This window comes from Canis lupus, chromosome 17, assembly GCF_048164855.1.
Source record: "Canis lupus baileyi chromosome 17, mCanLup2.hap1, whole genome shotgun sequence".
Classification (NCBI taxonomy): Eukaryota; Metazoa; Chordata; class Mammalia; order Carnivora; family Canidae; genus Canis; species Canis lupus.
Genome location: NC_132854.1, coordinates 56,039,671 through 56,066,157, shown reverse-complemented (window position 1 = coordinate 56,066,157; position 26,487 = coordinate 56,039,671). Strand labels below are relative to the sequence as shown.

At 45.4% G+C, this 26,487-nt stretch overlaps 1 protein-coding gene and 1 long non-coding RNA gene across 2 annotated transcripts in view; one reads left to right on the top strand and one right to left on the bottom strand.

Moving 5' to 3' along the window:
• The window catches only part of SIAH3 (siah E3 ubiquitin protein ligase family member 3), a 72,512-nt gene extending 55,179 nt beyond the window's left edge, over positions 1 to 17,333 (top strand). Inside the window, exon 2 of the mRNA XM_072783057.1 lies at positions 10,556 to 17,333. Coding sequence (XP_072639158.1) covers positions 10,556 to 11,224 — 669 coding nt within the window. The 3' untranslated portion in view covers positions 11,225 to 17,333. The remainder of the gene's footprint in view (positions 1 to 10,555) is intronic.
• Positions 1 to 26,487, bottom strand: part of LOC140608157 (uncharacterized) — a 109,264-nt gene that overhangs the window by 48,401 nt on the left and 34,376 nt on the right. Inside the window, exon 4 of the long non-coding RNA XR_012010182.1 lies at positions 9,300 to 9,443. This is a non-coding gene — a long non-coding RNA (uncharacterized lncRNA). The remainder of the gene's footprint in view (positions 1 to 9,299; positions 9,444 to 26,487) is intronic.

Sequence of the window (26,487 nt, the reverse complement as noted above, 5' to 3'; positions counted from 1 at the left end):
TCCCTACAGATGCTAAAAGTTCCACAGTTTCAGCAGTCACAGGCTGAGAGAAATCCACCAGGTCAGAACTGCCCAAAACTCATGAGAAGAGTTGGGGTAGGGTGTTGGGAATGGGGATAGTCATATCAACATTCTAGTGACATGTACACTTTCTTCCTCTAAGATGGAAAAGGTTAAGACCTAAAGGAATTTATCCATTGATTCATTAAAAACAAAATAAAATTACTGCACTTTTAGGTACCAGATAATGTTCTAGAGATACAGCAGTTAACCAAGATGGCCAAGTTCCTATTCCCAAGAAACACTGCAGTAGAGAAGACATAGTACAGTGCACATGCACAGACATGTGACTCCGACTATATAATACATTATAGTTATATAGTATTGATAAATACCAGGAAGTAATGTAAAGCAGAATAAGAGGAGTGAGAGGGTTTTTTTTAAGTGAAGGTAATTGTGGAGCAGAGATGCAAAAGAAGGGGGAGAGGGACCCACATGGGAATCTCAGAGTGTTCTAAGCAAAGCAAAGAGATAATGCAAAGGTCCTATGGCAGGTAGAGACAGCATGTTAAAGAACAGTGAGTGGTAATGTGCTTAGAGCAAAGGGAGCGAGGGTGATACAGGTGGAAAAAAGATGAGGCCAGAGAGTTAGCTGGGGGCCAGAGTGTGTTGGCTCTTGATGGCCATGATAGGGAGTTTGGGCTTCATCCTGAGTGTGATGGAAAACTATTAAGTTATTTAGGGAGAAAAGTTACAGTCTGTCTGAAGCAAGGATGGACACAGGGAGACTTGTGTATTAGTTTCCCAGGACTGCCACACAATTACCACTGACTTGATGGCTCAAAATAACAGAAATTTATTCTCACACACTTCTGGAGGCCAAAATTCCAAAATGAAGGGGTCTCTGAGGCCACACCCCCTCTGAGGGCCCTAGGGGAGGGAATCCTTCATTGCTTCTCCTGGTTCTGGTGACTCCAAGTATTCCTTGGCTTGTGGCCACATCATTCCAACCTCTACCTCAATCCTTACATGGTCTTCTCCTCTGTGGCTTTCTCTTCTATCTGTGTCTTCTCTTCCCAACTCTTCTAAGAATATTTGTCATTAGATTGAGGACCTATCTGGGTAATCCAGGATGATTTCATCTCAAGATCCTTATCTTATTTATGAATACAAAGACCATTTTTCTCAAATGAAGTCACATTCATAGGTTCCCAAAGTTAGGATGTAGACATATTTTAGGGGGTGCCACCTTTCAACCCACTTCAACTAGTCAGGAGGCTCTCATAGGAGCCCAGAGAGGGATGAGGGGACTTGCCCTATGGTAGTGGCCCCTAGATGGTAAAAAGTGGTTAGATTGTGTTAGGGTGACAGTCAATGGGGAGCAGTCATTTATTCACCCTCTTCACAAATATTTCTTGGCTACCTACCATGTTCCAAGCACCGCAGGGGTAAAAACAGATATAATGCTCACCCACCTGGAGCTCACATCATGGTACAGGAAAACTGGATATTAAATAAGCATGTTGCATGTTATAAAGGAAGTAGGCAACAAACAGACCTGACCTAGTCAGAGTACCGAACACCTCAACAAGGATACAACTAGGGATTGTATCCTAAGGGTAAGGGATTGGGAGGATATGGAGTCCTGGCAGAGAGAGCTGAATGTATGAATTATGGAGTTAAAGACATCATTAAGTCATGATGTCTTTAAAAACAAACAAATAAAAACAACCAGACAAACAGGGATGCCATATGGCCTTGGAGCAGTCTGGCCATCAGAATGTCTTAGGCCACTTGGGACACACCTCTGCCCCCTCACAGCTGCTGAAGTTTACATCTGTATACATAGCCATTTCTAGCAACCCGCTCACTCTCTCAAGTTATGGCATGGACCCTTATCATACTATGAGTGGTACTGTTGCCCACAACCTGCTCTTGTCTAGACCACTTGAAGTAGTGCTCTCCCAGCATGCTTGGCACACCTCCCTTGAGCCACTCCCTCAGTACTAGAGTCATTCTATGGAGATGCTCATGTTAATGGGACTTCAGTTAATTTATTTTTAACCTTTAAATTGCCAATTGCAGATATAAAAATCTGACTACACAAAAAGTTGCTTTTAAGAAAAAGTCTTTCCTCTCCAAGATTCATAACACTCATTAGCAGGCTCAAAATCTCGCAGCTGAAAGGCAGAGCCAAAGAATAAATGAAGATGGAGCAGCGCTGCTCTGACTCTGTGGTTTGACTGCAGGCCTGCCCCTAACATTTGCAGGGCTCGAGGCAAAAGTGCAAATGGAAGTCCACAGACTTGCAAGTCCAGATACTTAAAAGTAAAAACCAAGGTGAAAGAGTCTTAAAATATGTTCTTCCCTCCTACTTTAATAATTATGCCTTCGGGGAAGCCCTGGTGGCTCAGCGGTTTAGCGCCGCCTTCAGCCCAGGGTGTGATCCATGACCCAGGATCGAGTCCCATGTCGGGCTCCCTGCATGGAGCCTGCTTCTCCCTCTGCCTGTGTCCCTGCCTCTCTCTCTCTCTCTCTCTCTGTCATGAATAAATAAATAAAATCTTTAAAAAAAAAAATTATGCCTTCATAGTGACCTGCATGGCCACAGCCCCCAGCCAATGATCTGTCTCACTCTCTTCCTGATAAGGCTTAATCCTGCACTGTGATAGGTCTCAGACAAAGGCAAGTGAACCCCCACAGGCCATGCATCCAAATTCTGTGCATATCCCCCCAAAACAGTCACCCACTGGCCACATCCCATGTCTAATGGCCCAGCTTCTAGATGTTGGATCCCAGAAATAGCATAGCTGCAGACAGTTGACCTAGAGCCACTGGGTAGGGAATTCTAGGACCCCAGATATCTGGAATATAGTCTACAAGGGCCAGTTCAGGAGCTCTGGGTAGGCACAACCCACTAGTGCCTTATCTCATGAGGAGGAGATAGCTGGAGGAGGGCCAGTAGGCTTTGGTTGGATTGAAGTTACTTCCTGTGGATGGGAAGCAGAAAATAAATAATAAGGAAATATGGGGGCACTCAGCCTTCTGTTAGGTCAGTGGTCCTGCCGAAGTATGGGAGGGGAAAGTGGTCTAGATCGGTCTAGCAGGTGGGCAGATTTCCTCAGTTGACCTAGCCGACTGTCCTTCCCAAACAGCTGTAAAAAGTAATCTGCTATTGATAAAAGGAATGCCAGAGGCTTAGAGTAATCTCTGTGAAAAATAAAAGCAAATAAAGTACCTCTCTGACATGAAAAGTTTGTTCTTCAAAGTTTCCTTTTACTTCCTATGATGGAAACTGAGTACACTTCAGGGCCCTCCTCCTGGCCAGAGCCCAGTACATACTCTATATCCCCTCACTGTTGGTTTCCGGGCCGAGGGCTGCCAGGAGACCTTCTTGATAAGCCCTCAGCAATGGACTCACACAGACACACACATCCACACACACACATATTTCTATAGGAGCTGAGAATAAAAGGTAGAGGACAGAGCCTCCAACTGAAAACAAAGAGCTTTTCTATGAAAATGGTCCAGAACAGGGTTCCATTTAGAGATCACTTGTGCATTCATTCACTTGAGCAGCAAAAATTTATTGAGAGTCTCCTAGAAGCCAGACATTGCAAAGTGCTGCATTTGCCTATCAGGACCAAGCACTAAGGAAACTAAACATAGCCTCTGCCCTCGATGACTTCCAGCCTAGTTGAGGAAAGAAGGCCATGAGCTAGTGATTTTCAGTATGAGCTGCTCTAAGTAATGGATTATATGGATAGGTCTTAACTGCTGCTGGAATTCACCAGGCAGGGAGAATGGTGGCATCCATCTCACAGAGGCTGATTGGTCTCAAACACACAGCACCAGCTGGGACTGGGACTGACCTGTCCAAATGATATGAAGGACAAGAATCAGCACGATCCTCACATATGAAGCTGTCACTAAGGCATCGATGAGCACAGCAAATATTTATCAAGCATCTGTTGCATGTCGGGTGCTGTGTTAGCAGTGAGGACACATGAACAATGTGTTCCCCATCCTGAAGGCTCTTGAAAGACAGGAGTGTCTCGTCAGATATAAATCAACCAACCCTGGGAAGCCGAGGGCCAGGATCTAGTAACTAACGAAGGTCCCTAAGATCTCAAGGACTGGGTCATATTTTTTGTTTTCAAAATGTCACCCACATATTCCTTCCCAGTCCCTCACAGAGTGTAATGTACTATATTTATATGATGACCAGATTGGTCAAGAGGCTTTTGAAGTCATAGGACTGATAGGTCCTACATAGACCTACATAGGTCTGTGGAGACATTTATATAGACCCCTCTTGTTGCTCTTTGCCCATGGACTTTGGTTTTAAAATGCTTTGACCACCAAAATTTTCATGTTCCTCTTTTCTAACTAGTTAATGGCATACATATCCCAAGACCCACAGCTTTTGTGTGCCTGATAACTGATAGTTCCTTGCTCGATTTAAACATAATTTTGATCATCAAGAAACTGTGTGCAGCGATATAACAGAGGGAAGAATCAGATACTCTCAGAGATGGTCCTCGACTCAGTGGCCAGATATAGGAGTATTTAGGGAATAAGCTTCCAGGCCCATCCCTAAAGTGAAGAATCTCTCTGAAGTATTTAAGCCAATCTTCACAGCTTGAAAACCACAAATTTTATCAAGGCAAGTCCATTTCTAACATTTATTATTCTGATTAACTACTAATTTTACCAATGAAAACCTCTGCGAAATGTTAATTAGCAGCATCTGGTGGGGATCAGAAATATGGACATTAATTGAGGCAGTTGGAGTCGTTATCTGTGGAGTGTGGCCTTCCTGATAAAATGTTGGATGATCACCTCAAAGCGTGAATTTCTGATTAGGGGACTGACAGCCCCTAGAGTGTAGGTTAAAAAGTTACACATTTATATCACATTCCCTCCTCTAAAGTATTTTAAAGAAAATTATAGACATTATCGGTGCTGTCCGTAGGAAAAACCTCATCCATCTGTGTACCAAGTATAACTAAGTCTGGGGGAAATGGTGCATGAGACACATTTGCTAATGAAGATGTTTTCTATTCCAGGTGATAAAAGCCCCACTGTTGTTTTCTATCTTAGCTTATTATTTTTTTTAACTGTTTGGAAGGCATTCCAGAGTCATTCTGAGTTTTGTATGCATGTGTACATTCTAGGTGTTGGGGAGAAGATGTGAAGAGCCAGGGCAACCCAGGAAAATGAATAGGCAACATCCAGCCTTCAGCCTTGACAGTCCTTCCTTGGAACAGTGAGAATTCTTAAGCTCTACAGAGTGGGACCTAGGAGTAGCTACAATTATTCCTTTTCTTAGCAGGCCTGATTCTCAACTTGGTCCAGGCCTTGATCTTATCCCAAAACTCTGATACCTGCCCTGAAATGTTACCCCCTCCCCTAGCTGCCCTTCTTCCATGTGTGTTTGAGATGTGCCTATCACGCCAGCATCACTGCCTTTGCTCCTTCACCAAGCACTGGAAACCCTGGTGAAGTCACGGCTTACATCTGAACAAACTCAAAGCGAACGCCTGTCATTTGAAACTGAGCACAAATCCTCCTTCAGCTGAAATGCAATAGCCGATCACAGAGAACAGACACTGGAAAAAAGGGGTCACGCGATTTTCCAGGGGCAAATGTCCTCCTTGGAGGCCAGGATTTGGAGGGATAGCCATTACCAACCATGGAAGTGTAGCTGATCAAATTAAGGCAGCCGGGTTTTTTTTTTAAATTCAATTACACCCTCAGTGGAAATGGTTTCCCTAAATGCTTGGGGAAAGAATTATACCTAGTCCATAAAGCCTAACACTTCTAAACCCAATTTTGCACATTATTCTAAAGGTTAATTCAAGATCTCTCTTCCAAATGGGAAGTTAAATACAGCCAATGGGAGGAAGGCATCGCTGACTGACTGAGGAGTTTATCCGTCTGTAAGAGTTCATTAGTTTTAATTAGCGTAATCACTAATATTGCATTAACAGTTTAGTGAAGGAAAGTAATTACTCACACATCCACTGTATTAGATGGGAAGATTAGAATTCATTTTCCAAAACGATTAGCATTTTGCCAATTAAAAGAACCCTTTCTCCCTGCCAGGAGCCCTGTGACCCCACTCACCCAACGATCGTTTGAACGAAACATATTTTGCATCAGAAAATGCAGAGGGAAGAAGTGAAGAAATAAGGCTGTGTTCATTCTTAGAGCCTTCTTGGGGCCCAGCAAGTGCATGGGCTCACTGAGTTGATAATGTCATGCTCTATTTGCATAGCCATTCACTTCAGTCGCTTTGGAGTCTCCCACAGAAATTAAAAAATGAAAAGAGGCTAGTTGAAGATGAGGACAAAAGGAAGCAGCAGAGAGTCCATGTGAAATGGCCATTACCAAGGCCCTCTGGTTGGACAAGTGTGGGGCCTTGCCACTGGCCCCATCCTGAGCCCACAGGAGAGCTCCAAGTCGTGAGGCTGTGTTCCTTGGGCCCCCTAATGATTCCCCTGAGCACTGGTGCCATCTGGGTGCCTCCGACTGCTCTCCAGCACCATGGCCACCTCCTGTCCAGCTCTACCAGGACCTCCATCTACCCAGCCACACGGATCTGTGCCCCATCAGCAAACCTCTGACCTGTTTTGGTAGGGCATTTACTCTTCACACCTTGCCCAGTGTACATGCTGCTTCACGGTAACTAAATGAGCTATTCCCCCCACTTTGTCCTCAGGGCCCCCCTCCCCACATCCTGCAGTTTTGTGTTCTATATTATACAAACTCATAGTGAGCTTCTGAGGCAGGAACAGGGATCTTCCTCTGTTGGGGATTCTCAGCCCCTTGCACATATTAGGGGCTGCATACATTTTTATCAAACGGCCAACTGAATTGTAGGCATGTACCCATCTCCCTATCCCCCACTCTCTATCAGCCTAGTCAGATTTCAGCCTAGGAGGCCCAGCCTGGTCAGATCAGCAAATTTATCCCTCAGGAGGGAACTGAGACATTTGCATACAGGGGGGAAGTCCCCTCTTCACCTGTATCTCTCACCCAGCACTATTTTCAAAAGGAGCCGGCCTCTGAGTGCATCTCTAGCTCCCTTCTGGTGGGTCTCTGACTGGTTTTGGCCAATGGGAGGCGCTGGCAAGGGTTCGGAGGGAGGGAAGAAAGGGAGGCCAAGGAATTTCTTCCCAACTCCTCCCTACTCTGACGTCACGTGTCTGGTATTAGCTGCACCGAGCAGGGTGCAGAAAGGGCAAATGGATCAGGAGCAGGGCTCATGGAGAATAACTAGCCCAGAGATCCCTTTCTGAGATGGGAAGTTCCAGATGTTCTGTTGTGGGTCAGTGTTGTGACAGGAGGCCCCAGGGCAAGTGTGATGTCAGGGTCTCCAGGCCCACACGTTGGCCTGTGCTCCGCCCAAAGTGCTCCCCGAACACAGAGGTCAGCCAACCAGGACCAAGAGGCAGGCACCAACTGAGGCAGAAGGCCATCAGGGTAATCACTCAAAACCACATCTGAATGGAGAGGCCATCTTGATGTCATACTTGATGTAGTCATTCAAGCTGTCTCACAGGCAGCTCATTTGATCCCCAAACAACCCTTGGAGAGAAATATTTTGTTGATAGGGGAACTGACTTAACCAGGGCCGCTGGACAAGTAAACAGCGAAACAGACCAAAGTCTGCTGACATCCGGCCCGGGATCTCCTCAATCTATGATCTATGTCACCTTTGGCTGATTTGGGCTCTACTCCCAGCTGCACCCCTATGAGCCATGTGACTTTGGGCAAGTGACTCAACCTATGTTTCTTCATCTGAAAGACAAATGTAATCTGTTTCTCTGTTGATTGTTGTAAAGACAAAGTGAGAGAGAGGAGCTCCTCAGAGGCTGGGGGAGGGGACCGGGCTTGGGGCTTTCTGTGAGAGGCTGAGACCAGGCTGTCTTGAGCTTCACAGACAATGCCGATCTGCTGCCAGGCCTGAGTCTGCTAGAAGGACCTGGGGGGGCCTGGTACCTGTCTGACAGAGTGCGTGAGCCTGGGTTTTGGTACAGTCCCAAGGGATGGGAGGAACTCCCCATCGCCCACTGATTAATGGTACATGCCACAGCAAGCAGGCAGGAATGAAGCCAGATTTCATTTTACTTTTTTAAACAAAGGGGAATTGATCATTGCTGTGAAAAATTAAATGAAATTATGCAAAAAAAATAAAAAGCAAAACCATAAAACCAACTTTTCACAGTGTCTAATTCTTAGTAGAGGCCACATAGTAATTAGTTCCCTTCCTATATTTAACACTAATGGGTAAATCAGACTCCTCACTAGCAGGACTCTGGAACACAGCCTATCCCCTCCTGGGCCTGGTAGGTGTGCAGGATGGGTGACAGCAGGCTGCCCATCAGCTTCCATCCAGGAACAGGGCAAGGACTCCTAAAGGGCCCCTGGAGCACATACTCCAGGTCCACTGCATTCCCTGGGTAGCACACGGAAACTGGCATCTAAAGCTCACAACTCTGGGAGTAGAGCTAGTTTGACCCCCACCTGCCTGTAGATCACCTCGGCCACACAGTGACCACCCCAGCACACCATGTAGGTGTCTACAATGGATGAGGGGGTCTGTATGCCCTAAAGAAAGGGAAGCTAGCCAGACCTCCACCATCGGCCATCCTCTGAGCCCCAAGAGACAGAAACTCTGGCAGCCCTATTGGCCAGGGTGAAAGGCAGACCTTCGCCCTCACCCCTACACACTGGAGACAGAAGGAAAGGAGGGGAGGAGGCAGGGGCCCAATCAGCGGTGGTCCTTCTGAAAGGGCTTGGAGAGTTAGGGCAGAAGGGTCACCGCACCTGAGGGCAGCTCAGAGAATGGCTGCCACATAGTGGCCTTGTGCCTCTCGGAGGTACCATCCTATTGCATGGTGACCTGCATTCTAATTCAAGAAAACAGAACTGGAGCTCCAGAAATGGAGGCGGAGATGGAGTGAGAGATGACCACAGGGTGGGGGAAGGAGGTGACTAGCTGCTATGTTCAGAGTCAGGAGGCCTGCAAACAGACCCTAACCTTTTCCCTACGAGCCTTGTGACCTTGGGCATGTTACTATGGGACCCTGTTTCTTCAGCTGAAAAATATGACTCGTAGTCCTCGTGTCACAGGGAGGACCCTTGCAAAAATCACAGTTAATGATAGGCACGCTAATGTCTGTGCCCCACACAGCCAGAAACACGGTTTGTTTTGCTCACAGCTGCACCCCTAGTGGCCTCCTGGTCTGGCCATCCATAGAAGGTATTCAATAATTGTGTACTGATAATACCTGATCAGAAGGTGCCATCACAGCTCCTGGTGTTTTTGAGGGCATTTATGGACACACTGCCATAAGGAACGAAAAGTCAGGAGAGTGTCAGGGTGGAGGGCTCCTCGTGTTCAGTCCCCAGGAAGCTGCTCTGGAGCAGTGAGCCTGGAACAGGGCAGAAATGTGCCTGGTGAGGTGGAGTCCTCAGAATCATAATGAGGCTCCCTCCCTGGGTACTGTGGCTCAACTGCACCTAATCAGCCCTGTATCCCACCTCAGGACCCAGGAGAAGGACACCCAAGATAGCACAACTCCTGGTATCATGGGAAGGACAAATGGGCACTTACTGAAATTTTGTTCTAAAAATAATAGCAATGAAAGAAAGAGAGGCAGGAATTCCATTGAACTCTAATGCACAAAAATATTAACAGTATCAAAAGAGGAAAAACTTTTTTTGTTTTTTTGTGGATGTTGTTCTTTAGTGACCATCATAATGCATGCTGAGGGGGAAATTACCTATTTGTTTCAGTATCTTATTAAAGAATCAACAAGACACAAATAGTGTATTTTCTTGGACTGAATTCTCAGAATCTCAACTACCCAAGGCATCTACCTCAATTAAAAATTTTTTTTAATATACTATCAGATTTGGAAAATCCCTTTTTTCAGGAGGAATCTTTTAGAGGAGCTTCTATTTTTAATTGGAAAAATTTAAATTCTACACCAAAATGAAATGTTATGGAGAGGACTTAACAATGCCTCATCATCTAATTCTGGCAAAACACTCAAAATAATCAATTTTGTCTCATAGAAGTATTTGTCAAATTAGATAATCACAAGTGTTGGCAAGGATGTGGAGAAAATGGAATCCTCTTACATGGCTGATGAGAATATAAAATGGTGTTGCCACTTTGGAACACAATCTTGCAGTCCCCTCATTTTTTAAGAAACAAAGCTTTCTCTAGACACCTGGGTGGCTCAGTCGATATAAGCGTCGGACTCTTGATCCCGGCTCAGGTCATGATCTCAGGTCATGAGATTGAGACCCACGTTGGGCTCCACACTCAGCATGGAGTCGGCTTTGAGATACTCTCTCCCTTTCTCTCTCCACCTCTCTCCTCCTATGTCTCTCCCTTTCTTAAGAAAGAGAGAGAGAGCAAGCAGGCTTTCTCTATCTGCACTGGGGAGTCTGCTTTCAACACATGGCATACCTGGGGCGTCTCAGCCAGGCTGAGAGACTGGCCTCAACCACTAACGCTCTGCTCTTCCTCCCACAGTATGTGTCCAGCCGACGCACCGTCACCCAGAGTGCACCAGAGCAAGGCAACTTCCCCCCTCATCACCTCACCCACCACCACCGCCATCACCGCCCCCACCACCACCTCCGCCACCATGCTCACCCACACCACCTCCATCACCAGGAGGCAGGGCTGCACGCCACCCAGGTGACGCCCTGCATGTGCCCCCTGTTCTCCTGCCAGTGGGAAGGCCACCTGGAGGTGGTGGTACCCCACCTGCGGCAGATGCATAGGGTCGACATCCTTCAGGGGGCTGAGATAGTCTTCCTGGCCACGGACATGCACCTCCCCGCCCCAGCCGACTGGATCATCATGCACTCCTGCCTGGGCCACCACTTTCTGCTGGTGCTTAGGAAGCAGGAGAGGCACGAAGGGCACCCCCAGTTCTTTGCCACCATGATGCTGATCGGGACCCCCACCCAGGCCGACTGCTTCACCTATCGCCTGGAGCTCAACAGAAACCATCGGCGTCTCAAATGGGAGGCCACCCCTCGGTCTGTCCTTGAGTGTGTGGACTCAGTGATCACCGATGGGGACTGCCTGGTCCTCAACACCTCACTGGCCCAGCTTTTCTCCGACAATGGCAGCCTTGCCATCGGTATCGCCATCACTGCTACGGAGGTCTGCTCCTCAGAAGCTGAGATGTGAAACCAGAGGCTGCCAGATGTTTAGGCACAGCCACCATCCACCCAGACTCTCTGCCTGTGTCCCTGGGATCTCTGAATGCCAGGACTCCAGGCTTCTTTTTAGTCTTCTCCCTCCTTCTGTCCTTCCTTCCTTTTTTTTTTTTTTTGGTCTCAGGTACTTTGTGGTATTTAGTATTTGTCTGCCATGGGCATTACAGTAGGTCAACAGCCTGTGATTCAACATCTTGGTGTGATGCTTGTCCTGATTTGTCAGTATGGCTTTAGAGAGCATTTGTCATCTAATTCGGTCAGAATGGTTATTTCCTATACCCCCAGCATCCTTCTTCACTACTTCCCACGTGAGTAAAAGACACCAACACCACAAAGCAGACTGTTGGGGTTGAAAGGGGACTTAGGGTCCAAATCATTTCTTCCTTTTCAGTCTACTTCAGACCAAGCTAACTCGGAATTGTGTGAGGACAGCAGGGTGGGGAAGGGGACCTGGGCAGCTCAGAGTTCTACTTCAAACCAACCAGTTACAACTCTGACCCCCTCCCAGAAAGCTGAGGGTCAGAGCTAAGCTTCCTGGACACAAGGAGATGGGTTTTCCTCCAAAAGCCAGGGTACTGGGCTGGAGGTGATATCATGCCATGAGGCCACCAAAGTGACCCTGGGACTCATGGGGGTGGGTAGATGTTTAACTCTCTGTTGGCAGGCTGCTGTGGGCTTGCTGTCAGCCTGGGCTGTCAGTTCCTGTGCTGGAGTCAAAGTCCTCATGTTTTTGGTGCTTTCTTGAAAACCTCTTCACCCTCCATTGAGCAAGTAGGAGAAAAGAACAGGCAAGATGCAAAGGAAGAGAAGCCACTGAGAAAAAAAGATAAAATTAATCTCCCACTTCTGGGAGGGCGTTCTCTCTTCAGAGAGTTTTATCATCAAATTGTAAAATCCGTCAATCCTGCCACTGGGGTGGAACTCTTGTATCACACCAAGAACCCACTTTACTCTTGATATCCTGTGAACCAGAACCACAGCTGAGCATCAAACCCAAGGAATTGGGAGGGTGTGCCTAGGACCTCTGACCTCGGAGGTCAGAGGTGGCTCATACACCTGGGACAGGGGGAGAGGGGGTCCTCTTTCTCTTACTTTCTAAATGCTCCAAGGACCCCCCTGTTCAGCACACAAACATTGTCACTGGTCAACTATTATCAGCTCCCTGTTGCAGCGTGAATGAAAAGGTGACAAAAATCCATCTTGCCTCTACGTAGACTGCTTTCTTATATTTGCTGTTGGAACAACTGAACACCTTCTTGTGGAAGTCTCTCTTGTGTATTTGAAGAAAGTAAGCATGTTTAATCGACTTTGTCCCTTCTGTTCAATGGTGAACACCTTTCAGCCTTCCCACTAGACCCCCTTCTCCCTCCTGTCTGACATTTCTGTTCTCTCCTTGGCTGCTCTCTAGCCGCTGTAAAGCATGGCACCTGAACCCTACACAATGCTCATTAGAATTGAGTGAGCCTTGCGCCATTCAGACGTCGCTCTCTGCCCTTTTCCCTCATCTCGGCCAACTTGGCTGCATCTGGGCAGGCCTCCAAGTGAGTACTTAGTTTTAGGCAATTTGCCCTGGCTGGCCATCAGCAGTCTTTTCCCCACTAAAAATAATTGATCCCAAAACGTATCTCCCTTCCCCTCACCAAATTAGGAAATCCTCTAGCCACCCGTGCTGCCAACCCATACCCCAAGCACCAGAAGGGTGGCACTAGTCAGTAGAAAATGTCTTAATGCAGCCCCCTCTAGTCACACAGCAATCGCTGAGACCCTGGGGCCAACCTTTTGTTAGGTTAGAGCCCTAAGGGGGTCAATAAACATCGCATCACTGACTGAGGCAAATATCAGGTCATGATCCCAAGGAAAGGGATTGCTCTTGTTTTGTCAGAACATCCTACCAGGGCACCAGCTCTCCCCTCAACCACACAGACAGCCCAGGAACAAGCTGAGGCTGGTTGGTCAGCACTGGGACAGACTGGCTCACTTGGTTCCTGACTTTATCCCCAGGACCATTCCCAAAACCTCAGATCTCCTTGCCCGTATGTTTGATTCTTTGAGAAGCCACAGTTCCTCCCCTGGTTTCTGTTACTCAACTACTCTGAAACATTTCTATAGCATCACAGGTGCCCCAGATAAACAAACAGACAAAACCTCAACAAGAATATAATTACAGTTCACAGGGGCCTTAGAATTCCTAAAAACATCACCTCTGCCTTCTTGTTGTGCTGTTACCTGAGCCCAACTGGAAATAACTTCAGGCCATTATTGCACACAAGACTGTATTATGCCTAGGTGACCCCAGGTAGGAACTTGTATTTTCGGTACTTAGAAATGTTTAGAATAAAGGGTAGAAATGTTTTATTTTCATACATCTGTGGTGCTCCCAAGAAAGCCTTCCTCTCTATATCCACATGTGAAGAATTGTAGAAAAAGGAACAAACCAAAAACAATGACTAGAAAAAACAGTACCAACAGACTGCGCTGCGGCAAGCTCTATAGTCAGAGTGCTCTCCCATTCCAGTCTTGGGTTACTTATTATTGGCACCCTCAATATACTAGAAAAAACAGAGACTCTGAGACATGAAATGACCTTCCAAAGGTCACACATCAAGTAGGACCATGATTAGAACTCAGACAACTGAGTACACATTGATGTTCTTGAAAAAGAAAGGCTGACCCCTAAGGTTTCAGCAGTGTTCCCACCTCATCCGTCAACTGTGGGCCCAAAGGTCAACCCGGTCTTTGTTCTGAGATACCTGAGTGATCAAGGAGAGAGAGAGACTGGCCTGGATTTGCTTTTAAAGGCAGCTCAGCTTGAAGAACCAGTCCACCTGGAGGCAGGGGTGGGTGTGGGGAGTGAAGGATTAGCTGTGGAGTCTTCAGTGCCCTCAGGCTCATCACCCACTCCAGGGTCCTCATTCTCAGATTTCCCGGGAGTCTGGAGAGTCTGTGGGGTGAAGAGCCCTGGCATCCCATGATCTCATTCACACCTAGGTGCTGACTTAATGACTCACCCTCTAAGGGGTATCTGCACTCTAAAAGTAGGCCTGGGGAGAAAGCCACACTTACCACAAGAAAGGAGTCACCAGTACTTAAACTTCAGGCATCTGTGAGAATGATTTTTTTCAGGATGTGTAGACATCCCTCCCCTAGAGGTGTCTACATACCCGGTAGACGCTGATACGGAGGTCAGCCCATACAAAGGTTGTCTTTGACAGTCTTTGCATGGACCTGCATCTGAGATAGATCCCATCACAACCTGTGGCTACTATGGACATTTTAGAAATAGGCCAGATTAATAATAATAATAACAGTACTGATGGCTACCATTTATTGAGGGTTTATTATGTGACACAGTAGATTGAACACTTTGAATATATTATCTCATTTCATCCCCATAACAACCTTATGAAATAGGTACTGTTATTGTACCTGTAAGAAATTTAAGCTGGGAGAGTTTGGACCTCATTTAAGATCATACAGCCAGCAAATAGTGAAGCTGGGTCTGTAACCCACATGTCTAACTCTAAAGTCCAGGCTTCTGACCAATAGCAACTTGTGCATTTCTATAAATTGGTGGACCCAAGGCTCAGAAAGTCTGAATGGCACAGAGGCCTTTTAGTACTAACTGTGCCCTTTCATTTCTCTTTTTTTCCTGCTCTTCTCCCAGCCCAAGACAGCTGCTATGCTAAAGCTGGTTTGTATATTAGTTGTTAAATGTTTTGGGAAATCTGCAAGCTAAGTACAGCCACTACTAAAAATTAGATTATCTAAATTTACAATTAGTTATATTAAAAACAAAGGTGATAAATATTCAAAACTCGCCACTTCCTTTTTTTTTTTTAATAAATTCATTTTTTATTGGTGTTCAATTTACCATCATACAGAATAACACCCGGTGCTCATCCCGTCAAGTGCCCCCCTCAGTGCCCGTCACCCATTCACCCCCACCCCCCACTCTCCTCCCCTTCCACCACCCCTAGTTAGGAGCCTTTTTCTTCTCCCTTCCCTTATATTCCCTTTCACTGTTATTTATATTCCCCAAATGAATGAGAACATACACTGTTTGTCCTTCTCCGATTGACTTCACTCAGCATAATACCCTCCAGTTCCATCCACATTGAAGCAAATGGTGGGTATTTGTTGTTTCTAATGGCTGAGGAATATTCCATTGTATACATAAACCACATCTTTATCCATTCATCTTTCGATGGACACCGAGACTCCTTCCACAGTTTGGCTATTGTGGACATTGCTGCTAGAAACATCGGGGTGCAGGTGCCTTGGCGTTTCATTGCATCTGAATCTTTGGGGTAAATCCCCAACAGTGCAATTTCTGGGTCATAGGGCAGATCTATTTTTAACTCTTTGAGGAACCTCCACACAGTTTTCCAGAGTGGCTGCACCAGTTCACATTCCCACCAACAGTGTAAGAGGGTTCCCTTCAAAACTCACCACTTCCTAATTGTTTCACTACTCTTGTATTTTCTGTGCTCTTGAGATTATTCTCACCCACCATAATTGTATGGTGAACATGCCACACAATGATGTGCCACCAACTCCATATTGAGTGACGTCATGGCAATAGCTGGAAATCGGCTGTGGTGGTAGTGTTTACAACCATTGGAAACTGGCAAATATTATAAGTCAGGGCTTTTCCCCCATGGAAAACTAGCTGTTAAACGTTTACCAGCACACCAATGCCAAGACATCCCTTTTGCACACAGCAGTATGGGAGAGAGGGGACTTTGGAAGGAGAAGTAAAATTCTGTTGGCCACAATGACAGGGACACAGATTATGGCCAACCTAGTAGAACAGCAAATTATGGGGAAAACACAATCTGTTCTGTAGAAGGGAGTCCGAGTCTTCTAAGTAGCTTCACAGGCATTCCCTGCCCTTCTCCAGACCCTGCTCTACTGCTGTTAGGGTGGGACGTGCTATCTGATGATTTTCACGTACAAGGCATAGCTCCACAAAACCAGCCTCTTGGCTATCCCAATCCAAAAAGTAAAATCACACTCTATAAGACTAGACTATCTTGTTACTTGTTCTTACAGGTCATCTTTCTTATCTCTACATGTAGACCAGAAAACCTCGTCTAAAGAAATATTTTACTTTGAAATTAGTGATTGGAAATGGCCTACACCTGAGGGCACCATGAGCAGTGGTTTCAAACATCCCATAAAATGTGTTACCATCAGAGAGAGTAGGACCTTTATGCAGCACAAAGGGACAGAAGAGATAATGAGTCAAGAGATGGCACCTTACTTTCCTACTCTGGCTGCTTCACTCCACTGCAACCTGACAAAGGATCCTGTTCACAATCTGTAGCCCACTCTAACCAATACTCTTCCTAAATTAGGGGCATGGTTCCCGCTAGGGTGAAAGTCAAGGGAAACTCTAGGCTGTGTCTGGCAGCAGGAAGAATCTGAAGGTCAACAGTAAACCAGTTACTCTGGTGCCAGTAGTTTCCCTGTGAGGGAAGAAGTGAGGTTTGCCAAAGCTTCCACGGGGATTGGATTTCTGGTGGAAGAGGAAGGGATTGTGGACGGGACATCGCAAAACTATGCTCTAATGAAAACCTCCCCTACAAGTAGCATCAGAAGTAGAGTCTTCCAGTAGATTGTTAGGCCTTAGATGATCTGTTCTGAAAATTTCCTTCAGAAACTAGTGAGTTCTCTGTTACATTAACCTGGAGAATGGCCAGCCAAGAAGAACCTCATGGGAAAGAGATCCAAGAGATCTGTTGTAGATAAACATTGATTCTTTTCCCCCAAATCAGGCTATCACATGGGTTACCTACAGGAGTTAGAGTTTGTCTTTTCCAGCATTGTGTGAAAATATTTTACCTTGAGTACTGTAAACACTCCTCTCTTTTTTTTTTTTTTTTAATGTTTTTTCTAGGGTATTGACATAAGAAAGAGAAGAGAAACTGAGAATCATTTTACTTACCCTGAATTGATGTATATATACTTTTCTAAGCTTTCTTATGATGTTAAAGACAGCAAGAAGCAAACTTAGAATGCTACTTTACCTCTATCCTGTCTCCCATGAAGAGTGTCATTAAAGTGCATTTGATACTGTTTTCCGGAATTCTTTGGAGTTGTTTTTTGTTGGTGGTGGTGGTTTTTTGTGTGTGTGTGTGTTTTTTTTTTTTTTTTCTCTTCCCACAGGCTACTGTGCAATATGCGGGAACAGAAATGAAATGCTACAAGGAAAAGCAATTATCAGAAATTCGCCAGCTGCCATAGTTGACTTATGTTTCATTATCTTCCTCCCCTTTTCATTTTTGCCTCTATTTTAAAGTCATAATTGGATGTAAGGAAGAGAGTGCTACTAGAGGTGAATAAAAGCCCTGGCAACTCATTTGCCCACAACACTAGCTCAGCATACGGTGCGGCCCCGAGGGGGTCACTGGATTGCAAAGAAAGAGACAGGCGTCCACTCCCCTTCCCTTCCTCCCTGGGCCCCTTATCTCTGCTCTCCCCTCCTGAAATTTACTTCTGGGCCTATCAGATCAGTTGTCAAGGGAGCCTTCATGGTTTAATGCTTTAATTTCAGGCCACTGTTGGTTACTCACAAGATCAGGATTGAGCAAGAGTACTAATCCTATTGCCTGTCAATTCAAGTTAACCTCTATCTTCTTTTCTACTTCCTTATTCCCAGAACCTGTTTTGTGCCCTCACAAAGGCTACAGACACTGCCCTGAATTAATCGGAGTGATCAAACTGACCATGTGGCCAGCATGAATATTCATGAGCCAGGTGAATTCTCTAGCCAGGGCCTCTCTTAGGACAATTCTGCATCCCACGCTATTCCAGACAGGTGACCCTTCCCTCCAAATACCTTCAGAGCCCTGCAGGAAGGTTACTCAGTGCTAGACTGAGACTCCACTAAGAGAAGTGAGAAGCTGACCCACCTGAGATTTGACATGGGAAGAAAGGCCCCTTGTCTCTGGCCCCATCTGGGACCCAGGATTTTAGTTCCCAAACTTCCAGGTGCTTAAGAAATATCAGGAGGGTCACCTGGGTGGCTCAGTGGTTGAACATCTGCCTTTGGCTCAGGGTATGATCCTGGGGTCCTGGGATCAAGTCCTACATCAGGACTCCCCCCCAGGGGAGCCTGCTTCTGCTTCTCCCTCTGCCTATGTCTCTGCCTCTCTCTGTGTGTCTCTCCTGAACAAATAAAATCTTGAAAAGAAAAGAAATATCAGGAGAATTTAATTTTGGAGTCCCAGATCCAGAGATTCTGATTCAGGAGGTCCAGAGCAAAACCCAGTTCTGATTTTTAACCCTCTCTTCCATGGGATTCTGCTAAGGGTGTGGCTGACCATTCAATTCTCAAATGCAGGGATGAGCTCATTGGTGAGAAAAAGAGCCACAGAAAACAAAGGAGCCAATCACAACACCTGAAGAAGAGAGCTGGTCCTTCTATAAGAGGGAGGAAGACAGGAAAAGAGGTGATGGGGAAGTGGCCAATATTTCATTCTGATGGCGAAGCAGTAAACACTTAAATGGAGATCAGAAAGGATCTAAGAAGGGAATTAGGGAGGAGTTCCCTGTAACCAGGTAGTAGAAGAAATTATTCTTCCATCATTTGGGGTGGTGGGGACAGAGAAGCAGGAGAAATGGCTATGCAGGTAGGATGCCAGAGCTCATCAGCCATGACCCATGGCCAGCTGATGGAGGCCAGAACAGAATGATCCCCAGTACTGAGTGTCACCCAGTGACAACCCCCACCCCGCAGCCTCGTACCCATCAAGGGACTGTGTAAATCTTCCCACAAGCACAGAAGGGGCTCATCAGTAAATCCCTGCCACGTTGGTATTTAAATCTCTGCCCCCCAGCGCTGACAGGGAGTTACCTAGCGAATCCCCAGGGAGGCATTTATTTATCCTGCAAACCTCCCCAGGACGTCTGAGCAGGGTCACCATTTGGGGAGGGCCCTCCGTGGGGAATGTGAATCTCGGGACATTTTCTGAGGCAGCTCGGAGCTAAGCTCCATGTAAGCCTTGCCTATGGGGTGAGAGAAAAGGAAATCACTGAACTGCTTTCTTATTAGCCTGGAAGAAGACAAGATATATATATCCTCTGCAAGGGTGGAGGGGTGGAGGGGGCCAGTGGGAAAAGCTTCCATCAAGGATCCAAGTTGGGGATGTGGATTACCACCCCTCTGGGGGGCAACTACATCCCCCATCCTCTCCTCCTCCTGGGCTCCAGTTTGACTTTCATTAGTAACACAGGAGATTGACTTTTTTTTTTTTTAATTTTTTTAGACTGGATATGACAGATAATTCTGGGAATTACAGATAAAAAAAGTAAAACGGGAAATCAAGCACCCCCAAAACATCCAGATCATTCAAAACGCAAGCCCAGCTGCTACCACTTGGTCCTGCTTTCTGTGAACACTGATAGAAGACTGCTGGGCAATATTCAAGGAAATTCTCCTTGAAGGCTCATTTTTTCCCTAAACACCCAGCCACCAGTCTGGGTTGGTAGTCCTGCCCATGTGAGGGGCTTGCTTTCCCTCCCGCAGCACCCAGCACCCAGCACCCAAGGACGGACTTCAGGGGCACGTTTAGTGTCTAAGACCTGCTGCTGGAGACAGTGTCTGCAGAGGCTTCTGCAGCAGTGGAAACGTTACAAAACACTTTGTTTAAAGATTTTATTTAAACTATTAAGAATCAACATGCAAACAGCCTACTTCTTCACGAACGATTCCATTTTATTGACTGAACTTTTCTCATATTTCCACATTTACCAGTCCTGAAGACTAAGGAAAACAAAGTGATGCCTATTTTGTATAAAGTTTCTGACTCTGTCTTGAAAACAAAAAACAAAAACCCAACCCAGGAAAATGTGCTCTATGGATGAGGGAAAATCTGAAAAACCCTTATCACTAGGGCTGGTTTACAGTAGGGACCACATCCTGAAGAAGAGGCTCAGTCGCAGAATGGGCTATAGTGAGGAGACAGCAGAGAATAGGGCTATGTAGTAAAATACAGGATGCCTGGTTAAATTTGAATTTCAGATAAATAACAGCAACAAAAAAAACTTAGTATATCTTTTGCAATATTTGCAATACACAATATGCAGACTCATGCTAAAAAAGTATTCATTGCTTATCTGAAATTTGAATTTAAGTGGGTATCCTGTATTTTTATTTGCTAAATCTGGCAAACCTAGGAGAGAAAGAGTCCATAAAGTACATTCATTTTATTGTGAGTACAGTTTGCTATCCACAGCAAGCACTCAGGAGGAAAGGTCTCCCCCCACCATAACTTTGCCTCCAATCTAGGGAGCCAAGGATGTGGCCAATTCTCTCTGGCCACAGCGCTGGTGGAGCTGTTTTCCTTTGGCCCTGCTGCCACATCCATGGTGGGCTTGTTTTCTAAGTGGGCACTGGTGGGGTGAAACTGGCCTCTCCTTAACAAGACTAGATGGCTTCAGATCCCAGAGTCTCAGAGACACCTGGGTAGAGGGAAGCCATGGAAATTTAGAAATAGTTCCAAGTCTTTGTGCCCCACTAAAAAAGAGTGTTTCAGAATAGGATGTATAGGTGCCTTTAGCTTGAACAACCAAATACTATTGAATGCCTACTATACGTTGGGCTTGCCGGAAGATATGAAGGGAAGAGAAGATGTGGGCCTTGCCCTTGAGGAACTTCTCAGTGAACCTGAGGCTTGAGGCCACAAACAAATGCACTTACACCTGCATCTAACAACTGTCAAGCACTCCTGCAGCTCCTAAGCAGCCGCACAGGAACAGCGGTGGGACTGGTTTGCATGCATCCATAGATTCAGCCATAAGGGGCAAGGAGCCCAAATGGGTTTAGACAGTTTACTATTTACAGCAATAAGAACATTTTGCTCCAGGTTCCTTGAACCCGCATTCCAACAGGACAATACAATGAGGGCCAGGGTGTTGCCTACACACAGAGAGAAACCTGGTATTAGGAGGCTCTGATCTTACATGGGGTTGCCATCAAACCTGCCCATCCTCCCTTCTGGAGGGAGAGATTATTTTTATTACCCTGGAATGTAAGCAAGTCTGAGAAGGGCATACCTCTTTCTAAATGTAAATAAATTTGCTCTAGAAGGAGTTGCTGTCTCCATGCTTCTACCGACATTCCTGACAAGATAATTCTGGAGCAAATTGGCTGTTCGTGCCTTGACTTGTAAAACCATGAGAGATTCGTGGACAATTGTCTTCCAACAGTAACACACAGCCTTACATAATGAAGAGTTAATAAGATGATTAAGACTTGACTGGTACAAGGAGGAGCTAATTAATTAAAGAATGCTTCAGGGAGCAGCACCTGGGTAGCTCAGTCTGTTGAGCATCCAACTCTTGTTTTCAAGACATGAAGGTCAGGTCTCAAGCCCTTCATCAGGCTCTGCACTCAGTGTGGGGTCTGCTTGAGATTCCCTCCTTTTCCCTCTACCTCTCCCCTGGCTCATACACTTGTGCTCTTGCTCTAACTCTCAAATAAATAAAATCTTTAAAAAAAGGAAAAAAAGAATGTTTCATGGGAAAAGAACTTGAAATTGTCCCTGAAGAACTTAGAGATAATATCTAAGACTACAGCTTGTTTTATCCAATAGAAAAAGGGCTGGCAAACTCTTTCTAGAAAGAGCCATACAGTAAACATTCCAGGTTTGGCAGACCATACACCCTATATTACAACTCTTCAATTCTGCCATTGTGCTGTGAAAGCAGCCACAGACGTAAATACCTAAATAAATGAGTGTGACTGAGTTCCAATAAAACTTTATTTACAAAAACATGCAGCAGAATGATTTTTGTCCCATAGACTATAGTTTGTCAACTTTTTCCACTAGAACACAATTAACATTCAAATAGATGCAGTGCATGATCAATTGTTATAAATGGTGGGAGGGATTCATTCAAGGGAAAGACAGTTGGATGAAGTACTGAATAAGGAACAGTAGTAGAGGAAATACCCAGACTAGGTAACTCCCGGAGTTCCTTATCACTCTGAAATTCTACAACGGTTCAGAGATTTGGTAGAAAAACTACAAACTATGTAGGCATTTTGAGCTTTCTCTCAAATGTTAGGACGAAGTTAGAGTGCTATTAGAATCTTTATATATTCATCTCCAAGATTCTAGAAGGACTAGAAGATTCTAGAAGGCCACAGGCAGCCTTGTTCATATGATAGCTACTGGGTGCCCTGAAATAAGTGAGGAAGGGGTCTTTGAATCTGATGGTCAGTGGCCTGTCTGTAACACTAGGATTAAGCTCCATCCTAACAATGAGGGGGAGTACATTGAGGGATAATTCTGCAAGTAACTTCCCTGAGGCAGAAATCAGTCAAAATACAAAGGCTCTGTCTTGGGAAATCCAGTTTATCATAAGAGATAAAGGCTTTGGAATATGATAGTACATAGTAGAGCTCAAATACCTTCTTTCCCAGTTTTTAAAGATGTACCAAGATTTGTTTTAATCAGGTATGGTAAAATGACAGACATGGAGATAGCTGCCTTTGAAAGAAAAATGGACTGCTTACAATTCCCAAGAGAAGGGGGCACATCATGCCATACAAGGCCATACAAGGTTGATCAGGGTTGATCAGGAGACAGAAGGAGAGATGGAAAAGCACAGGCAAAGCTTTTAATGTGGGTTTTTTTACAGGAAGGAATGGCTGTGGCAAAGTAAACATCTGAGCAGGTTTAGGATTGGATAGTTTCAATTGTTTCAGTGGGCTCTAGGCTACAAAGGTGGTCTCAAATTTATCTGTACTTGGCACTGGGGTGATTTAGGGCAGGGGGATAGTGTCAGACTTGAAAAGCCTGATAAAAGAAGTAGGGTTTGGGTGTGGATTCAGGATTGGTTGGCTTGCATGTTGAAGGCAGGCTCATAGACAAGTTGTTTGCTATCTCTAGGAATTAGCTAACTTTGGGAGGGGCGGTCCCTCTCCAGGTGCTCAAGACCTTCAGGTATCAAAGCATCCTAAACTACAAAAAATAAAAACATGATTAATGGGCCCAGCCCCTGGAAAAAATTTTTTTCTAAGGGTTTGTACAGAAAAAAGTACATTCTAAAAGAGTTTTAATCTCTTGAAGAAGGTAATATGGGCTGAAAGAGTTGTAATCTTTATAGAAAATTCTCCCTTCACACTTGGGTGGCTAATGTACAGATTGTGGAGTGAGACCCAAACTAAGGCGGTATGGGCAGCAGAGCTTAGTAACAGAGAACAAACAGGCTTTCAAGAAGGCAGCAATTTGTAGGGCAAAGTTGCTCAGTGTATGTGAATGGTGTCCTTTGTAGTTGTGCGGTGTACGATCGAAATAGCTGTACACAGTAGCCTTGAGTGTGAACCACCCAGAACACACAGGGAAGGGGAGGGTATATCAGCCAAGTCATAGATGGTAAAATCTACTTTAGCGGGTTTAAGCAGGAAGTATATTAGGAAATTCACAGAAGGTTTAGAGAGTCACACAGTCAGAAACAGAGCCAGAGAAAACTCGGCTACAGTACAGAATGCTTCTAGCAGAAATACCACTGTTGTTGCCTTCTGCTGCTTGACACCTTGGTGCTAGAGACCAAACACTAGGCTCAGAAACTGTCGCAGCTGCCCCGGAAGAGGGAAGAGGAGCAGAACAAGCCACTCCAAAATATGCCTGTAGGAGTTCAGGACATGCCATCTCAAAATAACACTTGGATATACTGATATTTTGAGCTGTAGATGCTTTTAAAAAAACAGCAAAAGCAGGAAGAGACTTTCTCTGAACTCATCTTATCTGCCTAAAGACAGGTCCTCCAAAAGGAACTCAGTTGTCATACATACCCTCCCCCAGAGTTTCATCAATGGGGGAAGACTGACTCTTATCATGGGGAGAAAACTTCCAAGTCAACACTGCACTCAAACTTTGTCACAAACTATAAGTCCCTACTACTTTTCTCTTAAGATTTATTTATTATTTTAGTGAGAGAGATGGGGAGCGAGCCTGGGTGGGGAAGGGGCAGAGAGAGTCTTAAACAGATTCCAAGCTGAGCACGGAACCCGACACGGGGCTCAATCTGATGACCCTGAGATCACAATCTGAGCCAAAATCAAGTCAGACGCTTTACTGTCACCCAGGCACCCCCTACTCCCTACTACTTTTCTAAATGCCCATTCATCTCTATGAAAAATCATTCACTTTCCCTATGAGGGCTAAATCCATCCTTTCCTTTCCCTCTTTTTTTTTTATTTATTTATTTATTTATTTATTTATTTATTTATTTATTTATTTATTATTTATGATAGTCACACAGAGAGAGAGAGAGAAAGAGAGAGAGAGAGAGAGAGGCAGAGACACAGGCAGAGGGAGAAGCAGGCTCCATGCACCGGGAGCCCGACGTGGGACTCGATCCGGGGTCTCCAGGATCGCACCCTGGGCCAAAGGCAGGCGCTAAACTGCAGCGCCACCCAGGGATCCCTCCTTTCCCTCTTAAGATGGTATTTAAATCTGAATTTTAAAATCACCTCTTCGGCTTACTCATTTCTCCTGAGTATCTCCCATGTATACATGAGGTATACGTATTTGTAAACTGCATTTCTCTTGTTCATCTTTTATTCCAAGCATCTCAGCTAAGAACTTAGAAGGGTAGAGGGAAAATGATCTCTCCTCCCCTACAAGAGCCAGATGTCCCTTCTTCCATGCTTGCCTAAGGATCAAATCCCTAAATTATATGAAGAGCCCTACATGCAGGAGTATGTAGTATAGGCTTTCAGACTTAGCTTTGGTCAAGAAGGCAAACTGGTGGGACACCTGGGTGGCTCAGCGGTTGAGTGTCTGCCTTTCGGCCCAGGGCATGATCCCGGGGTCCCAGTATAGAGTTCTGCAACAAGTTCCCCACAGAGAGCCTGCTTCTCCCTTTGCCTGTGTCTCTGCCTCTCTTTGTGCCTCTCATGAATAAATAAATAAAAATCTTAAAAAAAAAAAAAGACAACTGGAAAGGGACTGGCATCTGCACTAAGCGAGGCATCTTAAGCTGTCATGGTAAAGAACGACAGAGTTTCAAGAACGAGACTGGTGATAAGCAGCAGCTACCACTGGAATTGTCATCTGAGTTCTGGGCTGTCCCCATGCTGGTGGGGCCTGGGGAACAAGGGGTTAGTAATCTGCCTTGAGGAGCACCAAGACCCTTTAAGTAGGCTGCATTTTGCCAATAGCCCTATTCCTGAAACAACAAACGAAATCACATTCTAAGTGCCACATATAATATTTATTACTGAAAGAATCCCATTGTGAATCCTTTTGCAAAGTGAGTAAGTGCGCTTCTATATTTCTTTCACGTGAAGCTAGATTTAATATATTGAGCTTTCTTAAATCAAGGTATACCATCCCCTTGGAGCCTTTAAAAGGATGGAACACCACAAATCTCATGAAAGATGGCCATAAAAAGTCACAGTTTTGACACAACAGGCATGACATAACTGCAGATGGTAACTGGCAACTGTCAATGCCATTGTCAGCTCCCTGCCTTCCAAACTGGGAGCTGGAACCCATCAGCTTGGACTGGAAGGAAAGCTCTGTGTGGCTCTAATGCCTGGCTGCGTCCACTCAGTAGTAAAAATCCTCCGAGTACCAACTCAAATGGAGACGTTGGGCCGCACATCCACAGCACGTGTGCTATAAATACCAACGGGCTGGATGGGAGACACAGGTACTCAGTGCTCTCGTAAAAAGCAGCATGCAGATGGTAATTAATGCTTCACCCTGTCCCCAACGCGCAAACCAGAGTTTCTACAGTGGCAGCAACACTGATTTCTGATTTCTTTTTTAAGATTTTTGCCCAGAGAGCTGGAGGCCAAAAGCAGCACATTATGAAAGATTTCTCTGTCAGCTCCCTCAAACCTCAGCTCATAATGGAGATTGGTTCTCGTTAATAGATTCATGTACTCCTTCCCCAGTGCCTTGTCAAATAATAGCACAAAGCAATAAGAGAGGAGTGAGTCCACACTCATAAGCAGCTCACAAGTCCGATGGTGAGGAGGGGGCTTGTTTATGACCCTGTCCGGAGCTGAATCAAATTATTTATGGACCATTTAGATGCAAATGCATCATTCATTTAGCAAACATGCTGCATATGCAGACAATTTACCCAAACAATGGATCTATAAGGACATCCCACTAATCTGGGAATATCCACTGTGCCTTTTCAAAGGGGATTTGGATTTTCTCTGAATTGATCAAACTTGACAAGTAATTTCTACCTAATGTTCAGGCT